Source organism: Eschrichtius robustus, chromosome 12 (assembly GCF_028021215.1).
Source record: "Eschrichtius robustus isolate mEscRob2 chromosome 12, mEscRob2.pri, whole genome shotgun sequence".
Lineage (NCBI taxonomy): Eukaryota > Metazoa > Chordata > Mammalia > Artiodactyla > Eschrichtiidae > Eschrichtius > Eschrichtius robustus.
Genome location: NC_090835.1, coordinates 4,701,829 through 4,718,054, shown reverse-complemented (window position 1 = coordinate 4,718,054; position 16,226 = coordinate 4,701,829). Strand labels below are relative to the sequence as shown.

At 46.0% G+C, this 16,226-nt stretch overlaps 1 protein-coding gene across 13 annotated transcripts in view; it reads left to right on the top strand.

Moving 5' to 3' along the window:
- The first annotated feature begins 24 nt into the window (after window positions 1-24).
- The window catches only part of IFT122 (intraflagellar transport 122), a 76,209-nt gene continuing 60,007 nt past the window's right edge, over window positions 25-16,226 (top strand). For 11 of the 13 annotated variants that reach the window (XR_011075721.1, XM_068558669.1, XM_068558670.1 and 8 more), the window contains exons 1-5: window positions 25-166; window positions 7,114-7,180; window positions 8,509-8,593; window positions 12,570-12,648; window positions 14,863-14,939. Coding sequence is in view for 11 of the 13 variants with exons in the window: in XM_068558669.1 (XP_068414770.1) it covers window positions 126-166; window positions 7,114-7,180; window positions 8,509-8,593; window positions 12,570-12,648; window positions 14,863-14,939 (349 nt within the window). In the remaining 2 variants the exon portion in view is untranslated. Of the gene's footprint in view, window positions 167-380; window positions 389-2,894; window positions 2,932-7,113; window positions 7,181-8,508; window positions 8,594-12,569; window positions 12,649-14,862; window positions 14,940-16,226 lie in introns of those variants that run through there. The other 2 variants (XM_068558676.1, XM_068558666.1) reach the window with 2 other exon arrangements.

The window sequence follows — 16,226 nt, the reverse complement described above, 5'->3', positions numbered from 1 at the left end:
CTGCCTCGTGCGTAGCTCACTGCGCATGTGCGTTGCCGGGGTAGCGCCGGCAGACAAAGTGGCTTGCGGAGTTAGGCCTGTTGCTGAGGCGGGGAGGAGGGGCCCGAGGCGTGAGGGAAACAGCTATGAGGGCTGTGTTGACGTGGAGAGATAAAGCCGAGCAGTGGTGAGGAGCGGGGCAGTCCGGGAGGAGCGGGAGGCTGAGCCCCAGCGGGGATGGCGGGCGCTATGGCGTGAACCCTGGTGGTTGCCAAGGGTAACGGGCCTGCGGGCTGGGCTGAGGGCCCTGAGTCCGGGCTCTGGGCGACTGCAGGGTCGCCCTCCCACCAATTTGCGGATGGAGAAACTGAGGACTGGAGAGGGAGCAAGGGAATGTACCACGCGTGAGGTAGTGGCCTGTGGAGGCGGCTTTACACATAATCACAGTCTGATCTTGTCGTTCCTTTACTCAAAATCCATCCTGGGCTCATCAGTGTTTTCCAGCTTCACAACTTAGGCCGCATCCGCGTATTACCTATACTCTTGTTTACTTGACCTTTTCTCTAAATTGTCTCACTTATTTTCCTTTAAACATGCTTTTACATTCTACAGGGAAACTTTATTACACCGTATATGAAAACCAGTAGCAATTGTTGTAAATGTAAGATAACTGTAGAACTTAAAGCAGGGAGAAACAAAACGGCGTTAACAAGTTGTAGCTAGATACTGTTGCTAGGGAACCTCTGAGCCTCAGGTGTAGTGTCTCTAGAGCTAGAGATTTAGCGAGTGTGGTTGGAGAGGTGCTTGAGTTGAATAGCATCAAAGCAAGACTTTCTCCTGTGTTTTGTTAGAAGGTTTGAAAGAGGATCGAAAGAGAATGACTTTCTCACTTTATGATTCAACGTTGTTTAATGTCCTATTCCATTTTTATCCCCCAAATCCATCATATAACAACACATTTGGGGGGCATACTGACTTATTGGGCAGTTCTCCTCAGCCTGACTTTCAAAACTTCCTACATGATCTTTTCAGCTTCATTGTGAAGCCTCTGCTTTGGCTACTGGAACAGAGCCATTCCCTCTCTGTCTTTTCTTTGGCCTCTCTGTGTGAGGCCTTCATCTCCTCACAATGAAATCCTAAACGTCCTTAAGCCTCCCTTTGGAGATGGTCTCTCTCTTTGTACTCTGCACCAGTAATAGCTAATGCTTACTTCGTGCCAGGCACTGGCTGAGAACTTCATATCTTTTATCTCATTGTCACCTCACAGCAGTACCTGACGTAGGTACTATACTTATTTCTGTTTTACATATGAGGCGACTGAAGCACAGAGTGGGTAAATAATTTTCCAGGGTCACACAGTGAGTAAGGGGTGGAAGCAGCTTTCTTCCTCACTCCAGAGCCAATGCTCTTAGCCACTGCATTAATTATTCCTGGTGTTAACAGAGGCTGCAAACTCAAATGCCTGCAGCAATCAGCAGGCAACGTAAATGGGAGATGTTTATTTGCATCTTGAACACAAGGAATTGTTTGTTTTCCCTAGGAGTATTCTTCTTTTCTATACTGCACTCTTCTTGAAACGTATAGCCCTACCACTGTATCTTTCACTTCTACTTTTAATAGAGATTTGAGTAAAAAAAAAAAAAAATTTTTTTTTTTTACTTTTCTCTTAACTGTTATAAAAGTACTCATAGCACAAGCTGCTGATAGCTAGCAGCTGAGCATTTGGTTTTGCTGTCAGATACTAACAAGTGGCAAAGACTGTGGCAAACTGGAGAGCGCGTGCTCTGACTGAAAGGGAGAGCAGCTGCTCTGCTTCTGCCAGTTACCACCCTGCAGGAATTTGGCCCAGCGTGGCTCAGAGCTTCCTGTTTTCACCAGAAACCAGGAATCTGGGTTTTTATGTGAAATGTCCTAATTTTTAAATGTTGGCACCTAATCTGTAAAAAAAAAAAAAAAAATACAAAATAAAATACCATATGGGCCAAACAAAACGTTTGCTGGCCAAATATAGCCTGATTGGCTCCCAGTTTTCAACCCCTGGCATAGGATTTTGTTCATTCCTCTCTTGTGGTACTTACCGTCTGTCTAGTGCAAGAGTTTAAGGGAAACTGTTGATCCCAGAAGTCTATAAACCCCTTAAAAGCAATGGCTATGTCTTACTCATTTCCAAGGCTTATTCTAGAGCCTAGACAGTGGTTGTTGTGATTATTTCATGGATAGAGGTATTCATGAATGAATGAAGAGGTGGGTGAATGAATGATGAATGAAGATTGGTTATTTGGTTTTTGGCCCATTACAGCTATTCTAGTGTAGGGGCTTTAGGGGTTCTAGAGACCAGCGATACTGATGGCAGCTACATATGCAAGCTGATAGCCCAGAATGAGACAAAACAAAAAACTATAAATAGTAGAACTCCAAAATCCCAGATGTCAAAGATTCTTCCTCCACACTGAACCAGCTCCGCCTGCTGGTCTGCTCTTTTGCTTCCGTCTAACCTTCGTGTAGCAGCAGGAATTCTCTTTTGTGAGTCCTGTTGCTGTGATCCGTTACTCCACCTCTCATCAAGCCAGAGTGACTCCCCATTACCTTCCATGTCAGATTGTGCACTTAATTAGGTGGTCTTTCCCCTGCCCCACCCTGCCCCCTTTTGCTAAGATTTAAATTTATGCTTTTCAGTTCAGCTGAAGACTCCATTTTCCTGTCCAAAGGCCCTTCCCAAATGTTCTCTTATTCTTCTCTGAACTCCTTCTTTTCTCCCTTCCAAGCAGTGCTCTAGGTTCTTCTCAACCATGATGCCTTATTCCAGGCGGGCTGCCATCTGCTCTGCCCCTCATCCACAGCAGCTGTGGGCCAGACAGTGTTTACATGCCTTATCTTGTTTAATCTCCACAGCAGCCTGTGAGGTTGGAATTGTTACCCCATTTACAGATGAAGAGACTGAGACTTAATGAGGTAACAATTTGCTTAAGATTCAAATCAAGTAAGTGGGGGCTGGATCAGGTTGTGCAGGATTTGGAGAGGCACCTTGAGGCTTCAGTTTACAGTGGGGTGGGCACAGGGTTGGCAGAGGGCAGTTTGCAGGACTCACCCTCTGTCTCTCTGCAGTGGAATCTGACAATGTCCGTTTTTCATAAAAGGGGACAGGTGGGGAGAGAGAGCCATCTTACCGTACAATAGACTGTCTGCAGATGGGTGAGCTCCCCAGCCCTGGAAGTGTTCAAGCAGAGGCTGGATCCATCAATAGGGAATTCCTGCCCTGGTAGGGGAGTTGGACTATATGACAGGGTCTAGGGTCTTTCCCAATAGTTTGGGAAAGTTTCTGTGATCTTATGATGTAATTAAAGCCCAAGGCATTCAAGGTAAAAATCTTGTCAGTTTGTCAGTTATACTCATTTTGTGTCTAGGACAATGCCATGTACTGTGGGTCCACAAATGTCTAAAATAGGGTCATTACCCTGAAATTGCATATGACTGTAATTAAGGAGATAAGATAGTATCTGAAACAGTGTAATTACAGAAGATTATATAATTCTTAAATTGAATTGTACAGATTCTAAGTACAATAAGAATTTTGACTGGGGTAAATCAGACATGTATGTTATACTTTAGAAAAGCAAACTTCCAGAAATGAGGAGAAAATGAATTTTCACATCTGAAAGGAAGATAGCTAAAGACTTGGCCCAAGTGAGATGCTCAGAAATGATTTGCTAATAATTCAGCCCAAAATGATTCTAGTGAAGAAGAAGCCACACGGGAACCACTTTTTTTTTTTTTATTTTTTTTTTATTTTTGGCTGTGTTGGGTCTTTGTTTCTGTGCGAGGGCTTTCTCTAGTTGCGGAGAGGGGGGGCCACTCTTCATCGCGGTGTGCGGGCCTCTCACTGTCGTGGCCTCTCTTGTCGCGGCGCACAGGCTCCAGACGCACAGGCTCAGTAGTTGTGGCTCGCGGGCCTAGTTGCTCTGTGTCATGTGGGATCTTCCCAGACCAGGGCTCGAACCCGTGTCCTCTGCATTGGCAGGCAGATTCTCAACCACTGCGCCACCAGGGAAGCCCCGTCACACGGGAACCACTTTGATGGGCTCAGATATGTACAAGGCAGGAAGGGAGCCACACGACCAAGATGACTGTGGAAGAGAGGTGCAGACCCCTCCCAAACCTCATGCCTCACCAACTCCCCACAGCAGGTGGTGCTTGTGTACCCTGTGAGGCAGGAGGGCAGCTCCCTAGCCTTGCTGTGTAGGTGAGGACCACAGCTCAGGCCGGGGGTCAGCCCTTCTGGCCCCAGCTCCCCCTGCTTTTCCCTCTCCCACCCTGCTTCTCCGCAGAGTGTGAAATGCACCCAGTACGTTGTCCATTAGGTTCTGAGAAAGAAAGTCTGAGAGACGGGAAAGCCCAGGTCTGTTACCACATAACAGCGAGGAAGCTGAAGGACTCAGGGTTTGTGTTTGCTTCTATCACGAGGGATGCCCAACTGGAGAGGGGTAGCAATCGCTGTGTTCCAGCTTCTCCATCAGCCAGCTCTGTGACAGCAGACAGATGACTCGCCTGTGTACTTCAGTTTCCTCATCAGTAAAAATGGGCCAGTAATGCCTGGCCTGTCTGAGGCATTACGTTAGCATAAGGTCAAATGAGATCATGTAAATTTACACTCTTCAACAACTCTTGAATATATGTGAAGGATTATTTTTATTAAAGGAAACTTCTGGGCTTCCCTGGTGGTGCAGTGGTTGAGAATCTGCCTGCTAATGCAGGGGACACGGGTTCGAGCCCTGGTCTGGGAAGATCCCACATGCCGCGGAGCGACTAGGCCCGTGAGCCACAATTACTGAGCCTGCGCGTCTGGAGCCTGTGCTCCGCGACAAGAGAGGCCGCGACAGTGAGAGGCCCGCGCACCGCGATGAAGAGTGGCCCCCGCTCGCCGCAACTAGAGAAAGCCCTCGCACAGAAACGAAGACCCAACACAGCCATAAATAAATAAATAAATAAATAAATAATTTTTTTAAAAAAAAGGAAGCTTCTGAGGTCAATGGAGCCTATATAAGAACTCTGAATTCTATGTGTGATGCCTTGAGTAGATGATAACACTTTTTTTTTCCTGCTGATGAAACATGGAGACTCTTGCTAATTATTTGGTCAACTATGGCATATGCAAATAATAATTATAACGGAGGCCACAAGCGTAGTGGTTAGAGCTTGGGCTGCAGAGTCAGACTGCCTGCGTTTGAATTCTGGCTCCACCTCTACTCAGTAGCAGTTTATTTTCAGGCAGGTTAGTTAACTTCTCTGTGCCTTAGTTTTCTCATCTGCAAAACAGATATAAGATTGTTGTGAAAATTAAGTGAGTTAACACATGTAAAGCATTTAAACTGTACTTTGCACACATGTAAATAAATGTGCTTAATAAATATTAGTCATTGTTATTAAAGTATTGAGGGTGGCATAGATTTGTTATACTTGACAGTAATTCAGGAGAGTGGACGGCCATATGGCACAGACTGTAAAGTCAGACCTGAGTTAAAATTCTGGCCCTTTCACTTGCTGTGTGATGTTGGGCAAGATACTTGACCTTTCTGAACCATGGTGTCCTCAACCACAAAATTGAGTAGTAATTCTTACCTCATAAAATTGTTGTGAGGACAGAATAAAATAATGCATTTGAAGAGCTCAGCATCGGGTGTCTGTGGTAAATGCTCCAAGTAGTTACCAGGGTGTGTTTTTTTTTTGGCCGCACCGCATGGCTTTTGGGATCTTATTTCCCTGACCGGGGATCAAACCCACGCCTTCGGCAATGAAATTGTGGAGTCTTAACCCCTGGACCGCCAGGGAACACTCCAGGGTGTATATTTTTCGATCACTCACAGGTGCCAGGTTAATTTATCCCATGCTCAACTTTTACAGTAGGCCATCTTGGCAGTGCTGTCTGACACATTCTTACTAGGGTCACCTGAACTAATGAAATCCTCTGCCTGGGGGCATTTGAGAATCTTTGTAATACGGCTCCAGCCTGTTTTTTTCAGCCTTATCGCTTCCTATTGCCTTGCACATAGCCAGATGTTTCAGTCAAATTAGGTTATTTAGATATTTGCTATTCCCACTGTCTTGTCTTTGCTTGTTCTGTTTTCTGTGCCTGAAATGCTGCACCTACCCAGTCTCCTCCTGCATGTCTCAGAAGCCCTACCTTTTTCACATATTGTTTTCTTCATGAAGCTTTTTCTGATCCTCTCCAAATCAGAACACTGTGTCTACTCCTTGGAATCCTACAATATATACTTTAATGTATCTCCTAAAGCCTCTATCACAGTATTATTCTATATTTCATCCAATCTAAGAGGTCACTGATTGTAAAATATCATTATTTTACGTACGACTAAGACAGCAAAAAATGCTGCCAGTTAAACTGACACATCATCAATTATAAGACACATCCCAACATCAGAAATGCTCAAATGTGAAAAAAAGTGTGCTTTACAATTGATGACATGTGATTCTTTGTGAGTGTCTGAACATCACCTTCCCACAGGATGGTAATTTCCTTGAGGGCAGGGAGGGTCTGTGATCTACTCATCTTGTATCTGTTAGCTCCTAGCACCTAAGAGGCACTTGATAAGTATCTGATTAATTGGAAAGAGTAACGTTTTTTTTTTTTTTGGCTGTGCCTGGCGGCATGTGGAACTTCCCCACCCAGGGATCGAACCAGTGCCCCCTGCATTGGAAGCGTGGAGTCTTAACCACTGGACCACCAGGGAAGTCCAGTAATGATATTTTAATAAATGACCAACTTTTTCAGAGACCTGTGGATTTGCTAGCCCTCACACATTCTTTCAGTTCATGTAACCTTTATGGTATTATTAGATGAGGTAGTGCCCTCCACTGTTTACCCTTTGAATCATGTCTGGCGTCTGGCTTCTGGACAGGTGGAAATTGGGACACAACGCTAACTGCCAAGTGAATTGTGATCGAAGGTGTGGTAGTTAAATGGAATTTGCAACCAAATGCAATTCTTAGCCATTATTTTTCTCTCTCATACACAATCAGTGCTTCGTAATGGAAATAAAGTTTGCTTTCCCTGCCATTAGCAGACCTCATCATTTTGGTTCCTAATTGTCCTTTTGTCTTGTCTTGTCTCCTGTTTAGTGTATATGACCTCGCATTTAAGCCCGACGGAACCCAGCTGATTTTGGCTGCAGGAAACAGATTACTGGTAGGATTTTGTCTGAGTTTCCTTTTTAAGTGCTTTTTTTCCTCTCCCTCTTGTAAGTGCTCTGAAATTTAACCCTTTTTTTAAGATAAAAAAGACAAGGTGGAAAAACCAGTCATTATTTTTTAATAGGGAAGGAAATGGGCTATTTAAAACAGGTAGGTAAACTGTCTATCAGATAGGAACCTGTGAACAATACCTTCTTTGGAGTCATTAATCTTTCCCTTTTTACTTTGAGAGACCCACGAAAGAGTTCAAAATAATTAAAATGCCTTTGAAACTGAGCTGTTGTCAGTTCACATTTTGTCCCCCTGAAAAAGTCAAACAACAGGCCTGAAGGGGCTCCCTCCATGAGAAGCCAGATAGCCTGACCCCAGCTTTTAGGCACTGGCCTTCGTAAGCAATTCCATATGGATGCTGTCCTATTTTTCATATTTTCAAAGAACATAAGCAGTCTCTGCAACCTGTCCCAGAGTATAAAAGTAATTTTCAGAGAACTCTTTACGTTTGACCTAAAACCCTTTGCATGATCTCCCCTTCCTCCTGCGTAAGTCCGCTTCCTCTTGCTCTGTTGTCTCGAGATATGCAGACGGCCTGATCTCCATTCTGTGCATGGTAACTACATAATCTGAAAGCCGTGGGTAAATTGTTCTGCAGACTTCTTCTGTCCAGGGTAAACAATCCAAATCCTTTCAGGTTTTTCCCATAGTTTATCTTCTCCAACACTTACCATTTTTGGAGGGTTTTGCTTTTATTTCTCAGATGGTGTGTTTTTTAAATCTCCACATACTTATAGATGTTACACAGCTATAAAATCCTAAATGCACATTACAGACGGGTTTTATAACACTCCCTCCAGTTTGCAAACCCAGAGTTCAGGTCTGTGACTTCCAACTCTTGGTAGCAAGTATGAAACATCTCTCTGTGATGTTGGTAGTAGGGCAGGGCTAGCACTGGCATTTAATTCATGCTCTAGCTGGGCTCTTTGTGCTGGCTTTATTAGGGAGGGCCTAGCTTGTTTGGTCATATATCCAAATACATGCAAGGGGAGTGAACTTTGTAGAGAAGTTTCACGGAGTGAACTTCTGTTTCTTGAGCATTAATGGCACATTTCCGGCCATGTAATGGGCAGAATCAGAGCCTCTCCTTCTTGGGTTTCCCAGCTTTAAGTCACATTCTTTCTGGTTTCTTGGTTCAGTTTTTACTTGGTGCAAATTTAGAATATTGACAAATGTGTTGTTATGACAACAAAAATAGCAGCAGCAACCTGCAGGGATTCTGACTAATGGATGCCACGTGGGTAATCTGTACTTTTGTCTCTTTTTTGCCAGGTTTACGACACGTCTGATGGCACCTTACTTCAGCCCCTAAAGGGACACAAAGATACTGTGTACTGTGTGGCATATGCGAAGGATGGTAAGAGGCTGCTCTGGATTTAGTCTCTGTAACGGCCTCACAGCCACTCATTTCTCTCCTTGGCTGCGCCTTCGTCGTGTTGAGTGAGCTCAAGTACAGCTTACAGTTTCGGAAGATAGTTAGTTTCTTAGACTTCAGTTCAGTCATTCAATTCAATTCAGTCATTCAAGTATTTATTGAGGCCCATCTGTGTGTCAGGCGTTGTTCTAGCTGCTTGAGATACTTCAGAGAGCAAAAAAAAGATCCCTGCCCTTATGGGGCTTTTATCTATGTGGGGTGGGTGTGGGGGAAGGAGAGAGAGTATGAGGGAAGACATACAGTAAACGTGGTAAATAAGTAAATTGAACAGTACGCCGGAAGGTGGTAAGCGTTAGGAAGAAGAAAAAGTAGGGCAGAATAAGGGGGATTGAGAGTGCTGCGTGGGCAGGGCATTGGGTACAGTGTTGAACAGGGTAGTCATGGTGGCTCATTGAGATGGGGACAGGTAAGTAAAGACTTGAAAGTGGGGAGGCAGGGAAATAACGACTGAGTATCTGGGGAAAGAGAGCTCCCCACAGAGGGGAGGGCCATTGCAGAGGCCCTCAGGTGGGGTGTGCCTTCCTGGGGCTGGGACAGAGAGAATCGGTGGGGAGCAATAGGGGAAGAGGGTAGAGAGGTAACAGGTGTGGGCTGCCTGGATTATGTTGGCTGTCGTAGGACTTTGGCTTTGATTCTCCTGAAAACGGGGAACCAGTAAAGAGTTCTGAGCAGAGGAGAAATCTGATCGGATTTATATTTTGAAAGGATCCCTCCAGATGCTGTACTGGGAACAGGCTGCAATGGATGAGGGTTGGGCAGAAAGACGAGTGAAGAAGCGTCATCCACTGGTGATGGCAGCTCAGACCCCTGTAGGAGCAGAGGAAGTGGGGAGGAGTGGTCAGAGTCTGGATACAGTTGGAAGGTGGAGCCAATAGGATTGCCTGACAGAATGTGGGGCGTGAAGAAAGGAGTCGGGGGTGACTCCATGGTTTTTGACCTGAATGACTGAAAGGATGGAGTTGCCCTCCACTGAGATGGGGAAGGCTGCAGGCTGAGAACCTTACAGCAGAAGATCTGGAGTTCAGTTTCAGACGTGTTGAGTTTGAGGAAAGTTGACGCTGTAGAGAGGGGGGACAGAATTGCTGGAGCAGAGTTGCTGAGTGGGAAGAGGAAAGGGGATCCAGGGCAGAGGTGAGCATGGTGGGAAGTGGAGCGGGGGCTTGTGGTAGTAGGAGTCTAACGGAGTTCGCTTCCGTTCTTTCAGTGAAACAGGAAGCAGCAACATCTGAGAGTGAGGATGGGGAAGGAGGTGTCCAAGAGTTGAGGAAAAAGGAAAAAAAGTAAAACACCACCTAGTTGAGGGGCTGAGTGAATGGCCCCGGGAAGTATAGTGAGACCCTAGCTACACGAAGGGCCCACCCAAAGCTGGTGATCATGAATTGAAAGTGAGATCAGTGGTGTGATTGTGTCTTTTTCTCCATCACTTTGAGCTGCACAGATACAGGGACAGAGGAGGTGGAGAGTTGGATTTAACCAGAGTGGTAGATTTACAAGCACCTCTGAAGATGCAGTGAGAGGGCAAGGGCAGAGGATGTATGCAAAGGAATGATTATATACATTGACCTTGAGTAATGAGGGGGGAGCAACCTTGTTGCTGAGTAATGAGGGGTGAGCAACCTTGTTGCTGAGTAATGAGGGGTGAGAGGACCACAAGGGGTGAGGGAGGTTCTAGTGGGGTTGAAGGGTCATTGGCGTTAGGGCACCAGGTGGGGTGAGAAAGAGGAGAGGTGGTGGTCACACCGGCTGCGTGAAACTGACATTGAGAGTTAAAAGTAAATCCGTGCTACGCACAGCATAGCATCAATGGGAAGAACATGGACTTTGGAATGAGACAGCTCCAACCCGAAAAGCTCTGTGAGTTTGAGGTGGTTACTGACCCTGTCTGAGTCTCGATTTCCTCATGTGTCAAGTGGATATAGGATTAGAGATGGCCCTCTATGACCACTGCCGAGAAGTCGCAGAATCGATGGTACAGTGCTTGAATGAACCATGGAGATCATTCAGGCTCCAGGTTTTTAATTTCTTTTAGATGACAGACCTCTTTGAGAATCTGATGAAAGCTATAGACCCCTCTCTAGAAAAATGCACATATTTCGTGTATACACACAATTTTGGGCACACAGTGTTAGTCTGATCTAGCCCAATATCTTCATGTTACACCTACATAAAGATTTAGAGAAGTCACATGACTGGCTGAGGTCATACAGCGAGTTAGTGGCAAAGACAACGCTAGTTCTTGCCTGGTAGTCAGGTGTGCTATGCCACGGTAGTCATATTTTTTTATGTGCGTGTTTGAGTTTAAGTTCAGAGTAGTACCATGGGGAGACCTGTGAGGCCTCAGAGTTTATAAGCCTAGGGCGTCTTTGGCCTGCAGCACCATTAAGGCCCTTGAGGATCTTAGAGTGAGACCTGCCATCAGGGGCATTTGTCCGCGTTTTGCGGAGTCCTGCCACACACATTGTCACGTTTGATCTCCCAGCAGCGCTCTGAAGGAGGCAGGGAAGGGATCACAGCTCCTCTCACGGATCAGAAAACAGGCTTGGAGCGATTACAGGTGACGGTGGCAGAGCTGGGCCTGACCTGGATCCTCTGACTGCAGAGCCCTTGTTCTTTCTGGTGTATCATGCTGCCCCTCATGACACTCATGTAATGATAAGGAAGTCTTTTCCCCTTGGATCTAGAAGTGAGGATACACTGGATTATGGTTTTGCTCTTTAAAAAATGATGATTTTGCTTGTTTCCAGTTTCCCCCTTAAGTTTAATAAGTATTTAATGAGCAACCATGATACAAAGGTGTATTAAGAACTAGTTTTTCTTCAAGGAAAGCAATACAAGGCAATGTAAGGAAATAATAATAATAGCTGCTTTTTGTTTAGCATTGATTCTAGGCTAGGCAGAGACCTAAGCACTTTAATCTCATTTAATCTTCACAACAACTATGAGGTAAATACTGTTGTTGCGTCCACTTTTCAAATGAGGAAATGAAGGCCTAGAGATGTTCAGTAGCTTGTTCCTGGTCCTGCAGCTGGTGGGTGACGTCACTGGGGATTCCAGCTCAGACTCTGAGCCCTTAGCCCACGCTCTTCATCACCTGCTGCCTGCCAGTGTAAGGGAGCAGTGACAGAAATAATAAATAAGAACAGCTTCTATTATTTAGTATTTGCAGCAGTGTCACATGGCCCAAGCAGTGTGCAAATGAAAATCTCATCTGTCACTCTTTTGCTTAAAGCCTTTCTTTGGGATAGAGAGCAGGATCTTACTGTGGCCCCAAAGCCCCTAGAGATCCCTTCCCACCCACCTCACCCTTTGCCCTTGATGTTCCATGCTGGCTGCCTCTCAGCTCCTCACACATACAGGTTTTTCCTGCCTCAGGGCCTTTGCACATCTGTTTGACCCATATGCATGTGTCTCTCTCCTCTCGTTGCACCTGGCTAAGCTTTGCTCAGTCTTTAGGTCTCAATGAAAGATACCATTCTCACATAAACCTCCCTCACCAAAATTGGGTCCCCAGGTATTCTCTTTCATAGGGCCTGCTTTTTTTTCTCACCACGTCGTATTTGAATTGGATTAATTTAATTTAATGCCTACTTTTCCCACCAGACAAACTCTATGAAGGTAGGCAGCAAGCATGTTTTAATCACTACTTGATTCTGAGCACAGAACATGATGCTGGCATGTGATAGGCCCTCAGTACATCTTTGTTAGTGCCAGACAGAGCAGGATATGAGCTCAAACTTCCTGACTCCAAAGTACTGCCACTCAGTACAGATAAGAAGAAGGGGTAGAGAAGCAACTGACACTTACTAGGGACCTTAAAGAAGTCGTTTTCTAAGAAATACTCTGCAAAATGCTGGCCTAAATGAATGTGAAAATTTATTCTTTTTAAAAACACTTTTAGGCAAGCGCTTTGCTTCTGGATCAGCTGACAAAAGTGTTATTATCTGGACGTCAAAATTGGAAGGCATTCTGAAGTACACGTAAGTAACCGTTTAGGTGTACGGTATTATTAGTTTGCCTCTTACTGAGCTACTGTAGCAAAAGCCCCTTAGCAAAGCTATCAGGAAGGACTTTTTTCTCTGCAGTTGAACTTCAAGTGAAGTTATGGGGTTGTGCGCTGGGAGGGTTGGGGAATGAGTAAGTGAGGGAATAGTTCTTGAGCATTGCTGGCTTGGCCAGCACTGGGCTAGGTGTTTTCATGTAGCTCAGTTTAGTTAATCTGATATGGCACATTCCACCCAACCCCGACCTGTCGTTTTTCTAGAGCCTCACATCCAGCCCCCGTTGACACCCTGAGACTTGGGGTCAGTGTGCTCCAGGCCCCTCTCAGTGCAGAGGCTCTCCTCCTGTTCTTCCCCGTCCCTCCGCCTGGTTAACCCCTACCCACTCTGCACATCTCAGATGTTGCTTCTTCTGTGAAGCCTTTCCTGCCCCTGTAGCCTTGATCGGGTCTCCTTCATGGCGCTTCTCACAGCTATAGTTTTTTTTTTTTCTTTTGGCCATACTGTGCGGCATGTGGGGTCTTAGTTCCCCGACCAGGGATTGAACCTGTGCCCCCAGCAGTGGGAGCATGGAGTCTTAACCACTGGACCACCAGGGAAGTCCCTCACAGCTGTAGTTTTACACTTATTCTGGTGGCCGATTGATATCTCCCATTAGTCTGTAAGCTCCATGAGGGCAAACACTGTGTCTCTTTTGCTCATGCTGTGTCACTGGTGCCTAGTGCAATGCCTGGCCTGTAGTAGGTACTCAACAAATGATCGTTTTTCTTTTTAATTGTGGTAAAATACACATAACATATCATCCTAAGCATTTTTAAGTGTACAGTTCGGTAGTGCTAAGTGCATCCATGTTGTTGTGCAGCCAGTCTCCAGGACTATTTTTCATCTTGCAAAACTGAAGCTCCACCCATTAAGCAGCCTCTTCCATTCCCCCTCCCCCAGCCCTAGGCACCACCATTCTACTTTCTGTCTCTATGAATTTGACTACTCTGGGTACCTTATATAAGTGGAGTCCTGTGGTGTTTGTCCTTTTGTGACTGGTTTATTTCACTGAGCATAATGTCCTCAAGGTTCCTGTGTCAGAATTCCCTTACGTTTTAATGCTGAATAATATTCTGGTGTACATACAGAGCATATTTTGTTTATCCATTCATCTGTTGTTGACGGACATTTGGGTTACTTCCACCTCTTGGCTATTCAGAATAATGCTGCTGTGAACACCGATGTACAAATCAACAAATCAACATTTGAATGAATGAATAAATGACTGAATGAATGAGGTTGTAAGTAAAGTATTACCCAGAAGTAGAGGAATAAAACTCAGGTTGAAGGACTTCCCTGGTGGCACAGTGGTTAAGAATCCACCTGCCAATGCAGGGGACATGGGTTCGAGCCCTGGTCCGGGAAGATCCCACATGCCGCAGAGCAACTAAGCCCGTGTGCCACAACTACTGAGCCTGCACTCCAGAGCCCATGAGCCACAACTGCTGAGCCCACGTGCCACAACTACTGAAGCCCGTGCACCTAGAGCCCGTGCTCTGCAACACGAGAAGCCACTGCGATGAGAAGCCCGCGCACCGCAACAAAGAGTAGCCCGCGCTCGCCGGAACTGGAGAAAGCCCGCGCACAGCAATGAAGACCCAATGCAGCCAAAAATAAAAATTAATTAATTAATTAATTAAAAAAAACAAAACAAAGAACAACTCAGGCTGAGATGCCCCGTGTGGTACATGACTCACTCAGCTTTCATTGTTACCTCAGATGTTTCCAGATATTGGTCTAGTATTTTCATTGTACCTCCATCCTGTATTAATGAATGTATTTCCAGGCCTCCACAAAGCAATAACTGTTATGGCCGTTAATATGGCACTTCTTACGCAGCTGGCGCTAGGCGAGGTGTTTTACATCATTCTCTTACCAGCTGGCACACCAGAGGTGTGCAGCACGCTAGTCTTGGAGGAGGTGGCATTTAAGCTAGGCCAGTCTGATGGGTGGGTAATGTTTGAGAGAGGAAAATAGTGGGTGGGGGGGTAGCCCAGGAGGGGAGAACTCATCCCTTTTAATTGGTCACTTGCATCAGAGTTCACAGTGTGGAGTCAGAGAGGCTGTGGACCCATCATTAAAATCTTGAGCTGTAGCCACCGAAGCATTTGTGGTTTGCTGCATAATCATCTATACTTGTTTACTTCCCAGGCACAATGATTCTATCCAGTGTGTCTCCTACAACCCTGTTACCCACCAGCTGGCGTCCTGTTCCTCCAGTGACTTTGGTAGGTTCTCATTCCCAATGTCTTGTCTGGGAATAACTGAAAATTGGCAAAAAGTGCTGAAATCTATCCAGAATGTGGTGGTTTTGTCCTGAGAGAGTTAATGCTGTTCTCCCCCCCCTTCAATGGCTGAAGGGAGGCTGGCAGTTGTTCATTAAATTGTGTAGAAACCAAGAGAGTGAGTGATGGCACTGAGTCTGGTGAGAAGTCTGGGAGACAGCAAGAAGGGCCCTGGGAGGGAGATGGTAAGAGGGATGGGAGAGCACAGGCTTTAAGTTGGTGTTGCCACCTCTGGGAAGCCTTCCCCGCCTCACCCTGGCAGGGACAGTTCGGTTGTCCCCACCTCCGGGTCCCCCAGCATCCATGTATGTGTGGAGAGCTTCGCTCTGCTTCTTGTGCAGCGTGTCCCCATTAATTGTTCAGTGGCTGTGGCTGTCCTCCCTGGGGCTGAATGCCCCAAGGAGTTCACCCACCCCACACACGGCACTGGCGTGGTCCTGGCGCAGAGGAGAAGCAGTGAGACGTCAACGAAGAGGCAGGAACACGAGCAGAGGCTTTCGTGTTCTCTTTTCAAGGTCGATTCTGGCTTACAGCTCATAAGTTCCATCTTCGTTCCGTCTTCCTTGCTAAGAGATAGTGGTTACAACAGAACAGCCATTGTTGAAGTCAAGGAGCGAGAGATCTAATCCCTTTCAGTTTCCCTTCCTGACCTAAGATGAATGCATTCCCCCGTCCATCCATTGATAGAGTTCTGAGGTTCCAAAGAGAGGATGTAATTGAAAGCACGTTATATAAATAAAAGGGGAAGGGACTGTCATTCATTAAAAATTTAACATTTTCTCCATGTGAGGCATTGGGCTGGGTGCTTGCTTTTGGGGTGAAAAAGACAAAATAGTATTCCTGCCCTCAAAGAGCTTGTGGTCGGGGGCAGGTAGGGAGGAAGAATTTGTAAAAATACACTATTAAGGAATAATATTTATTGAATGTTTGTGGTATGCTAGGCACTGTGCTGAGAGTTGAAACGAATTCCTGTGTGAGCTCTGTGACGACCCCTGAGGTCAGGTATTATTCTCATCCCCACTCCACTGAGGAACAGAACTTGGGCTTAGAGCGGTCCAGTGACTCGCTTGAGGTCACCCAGCGGGTAAGGGATAGACCCAGGGCTTGGACCTAGGCCGTGTGATTGCATCTAGAGTCTGCTCTGGTCAGCGCTGCCTCAGGGGCCTGGAGGGTGTGGTTTCCTCCAGCTGGAGGCTCTTAGGGGGGCTCGGTGGACCACAGGTAAGGTGT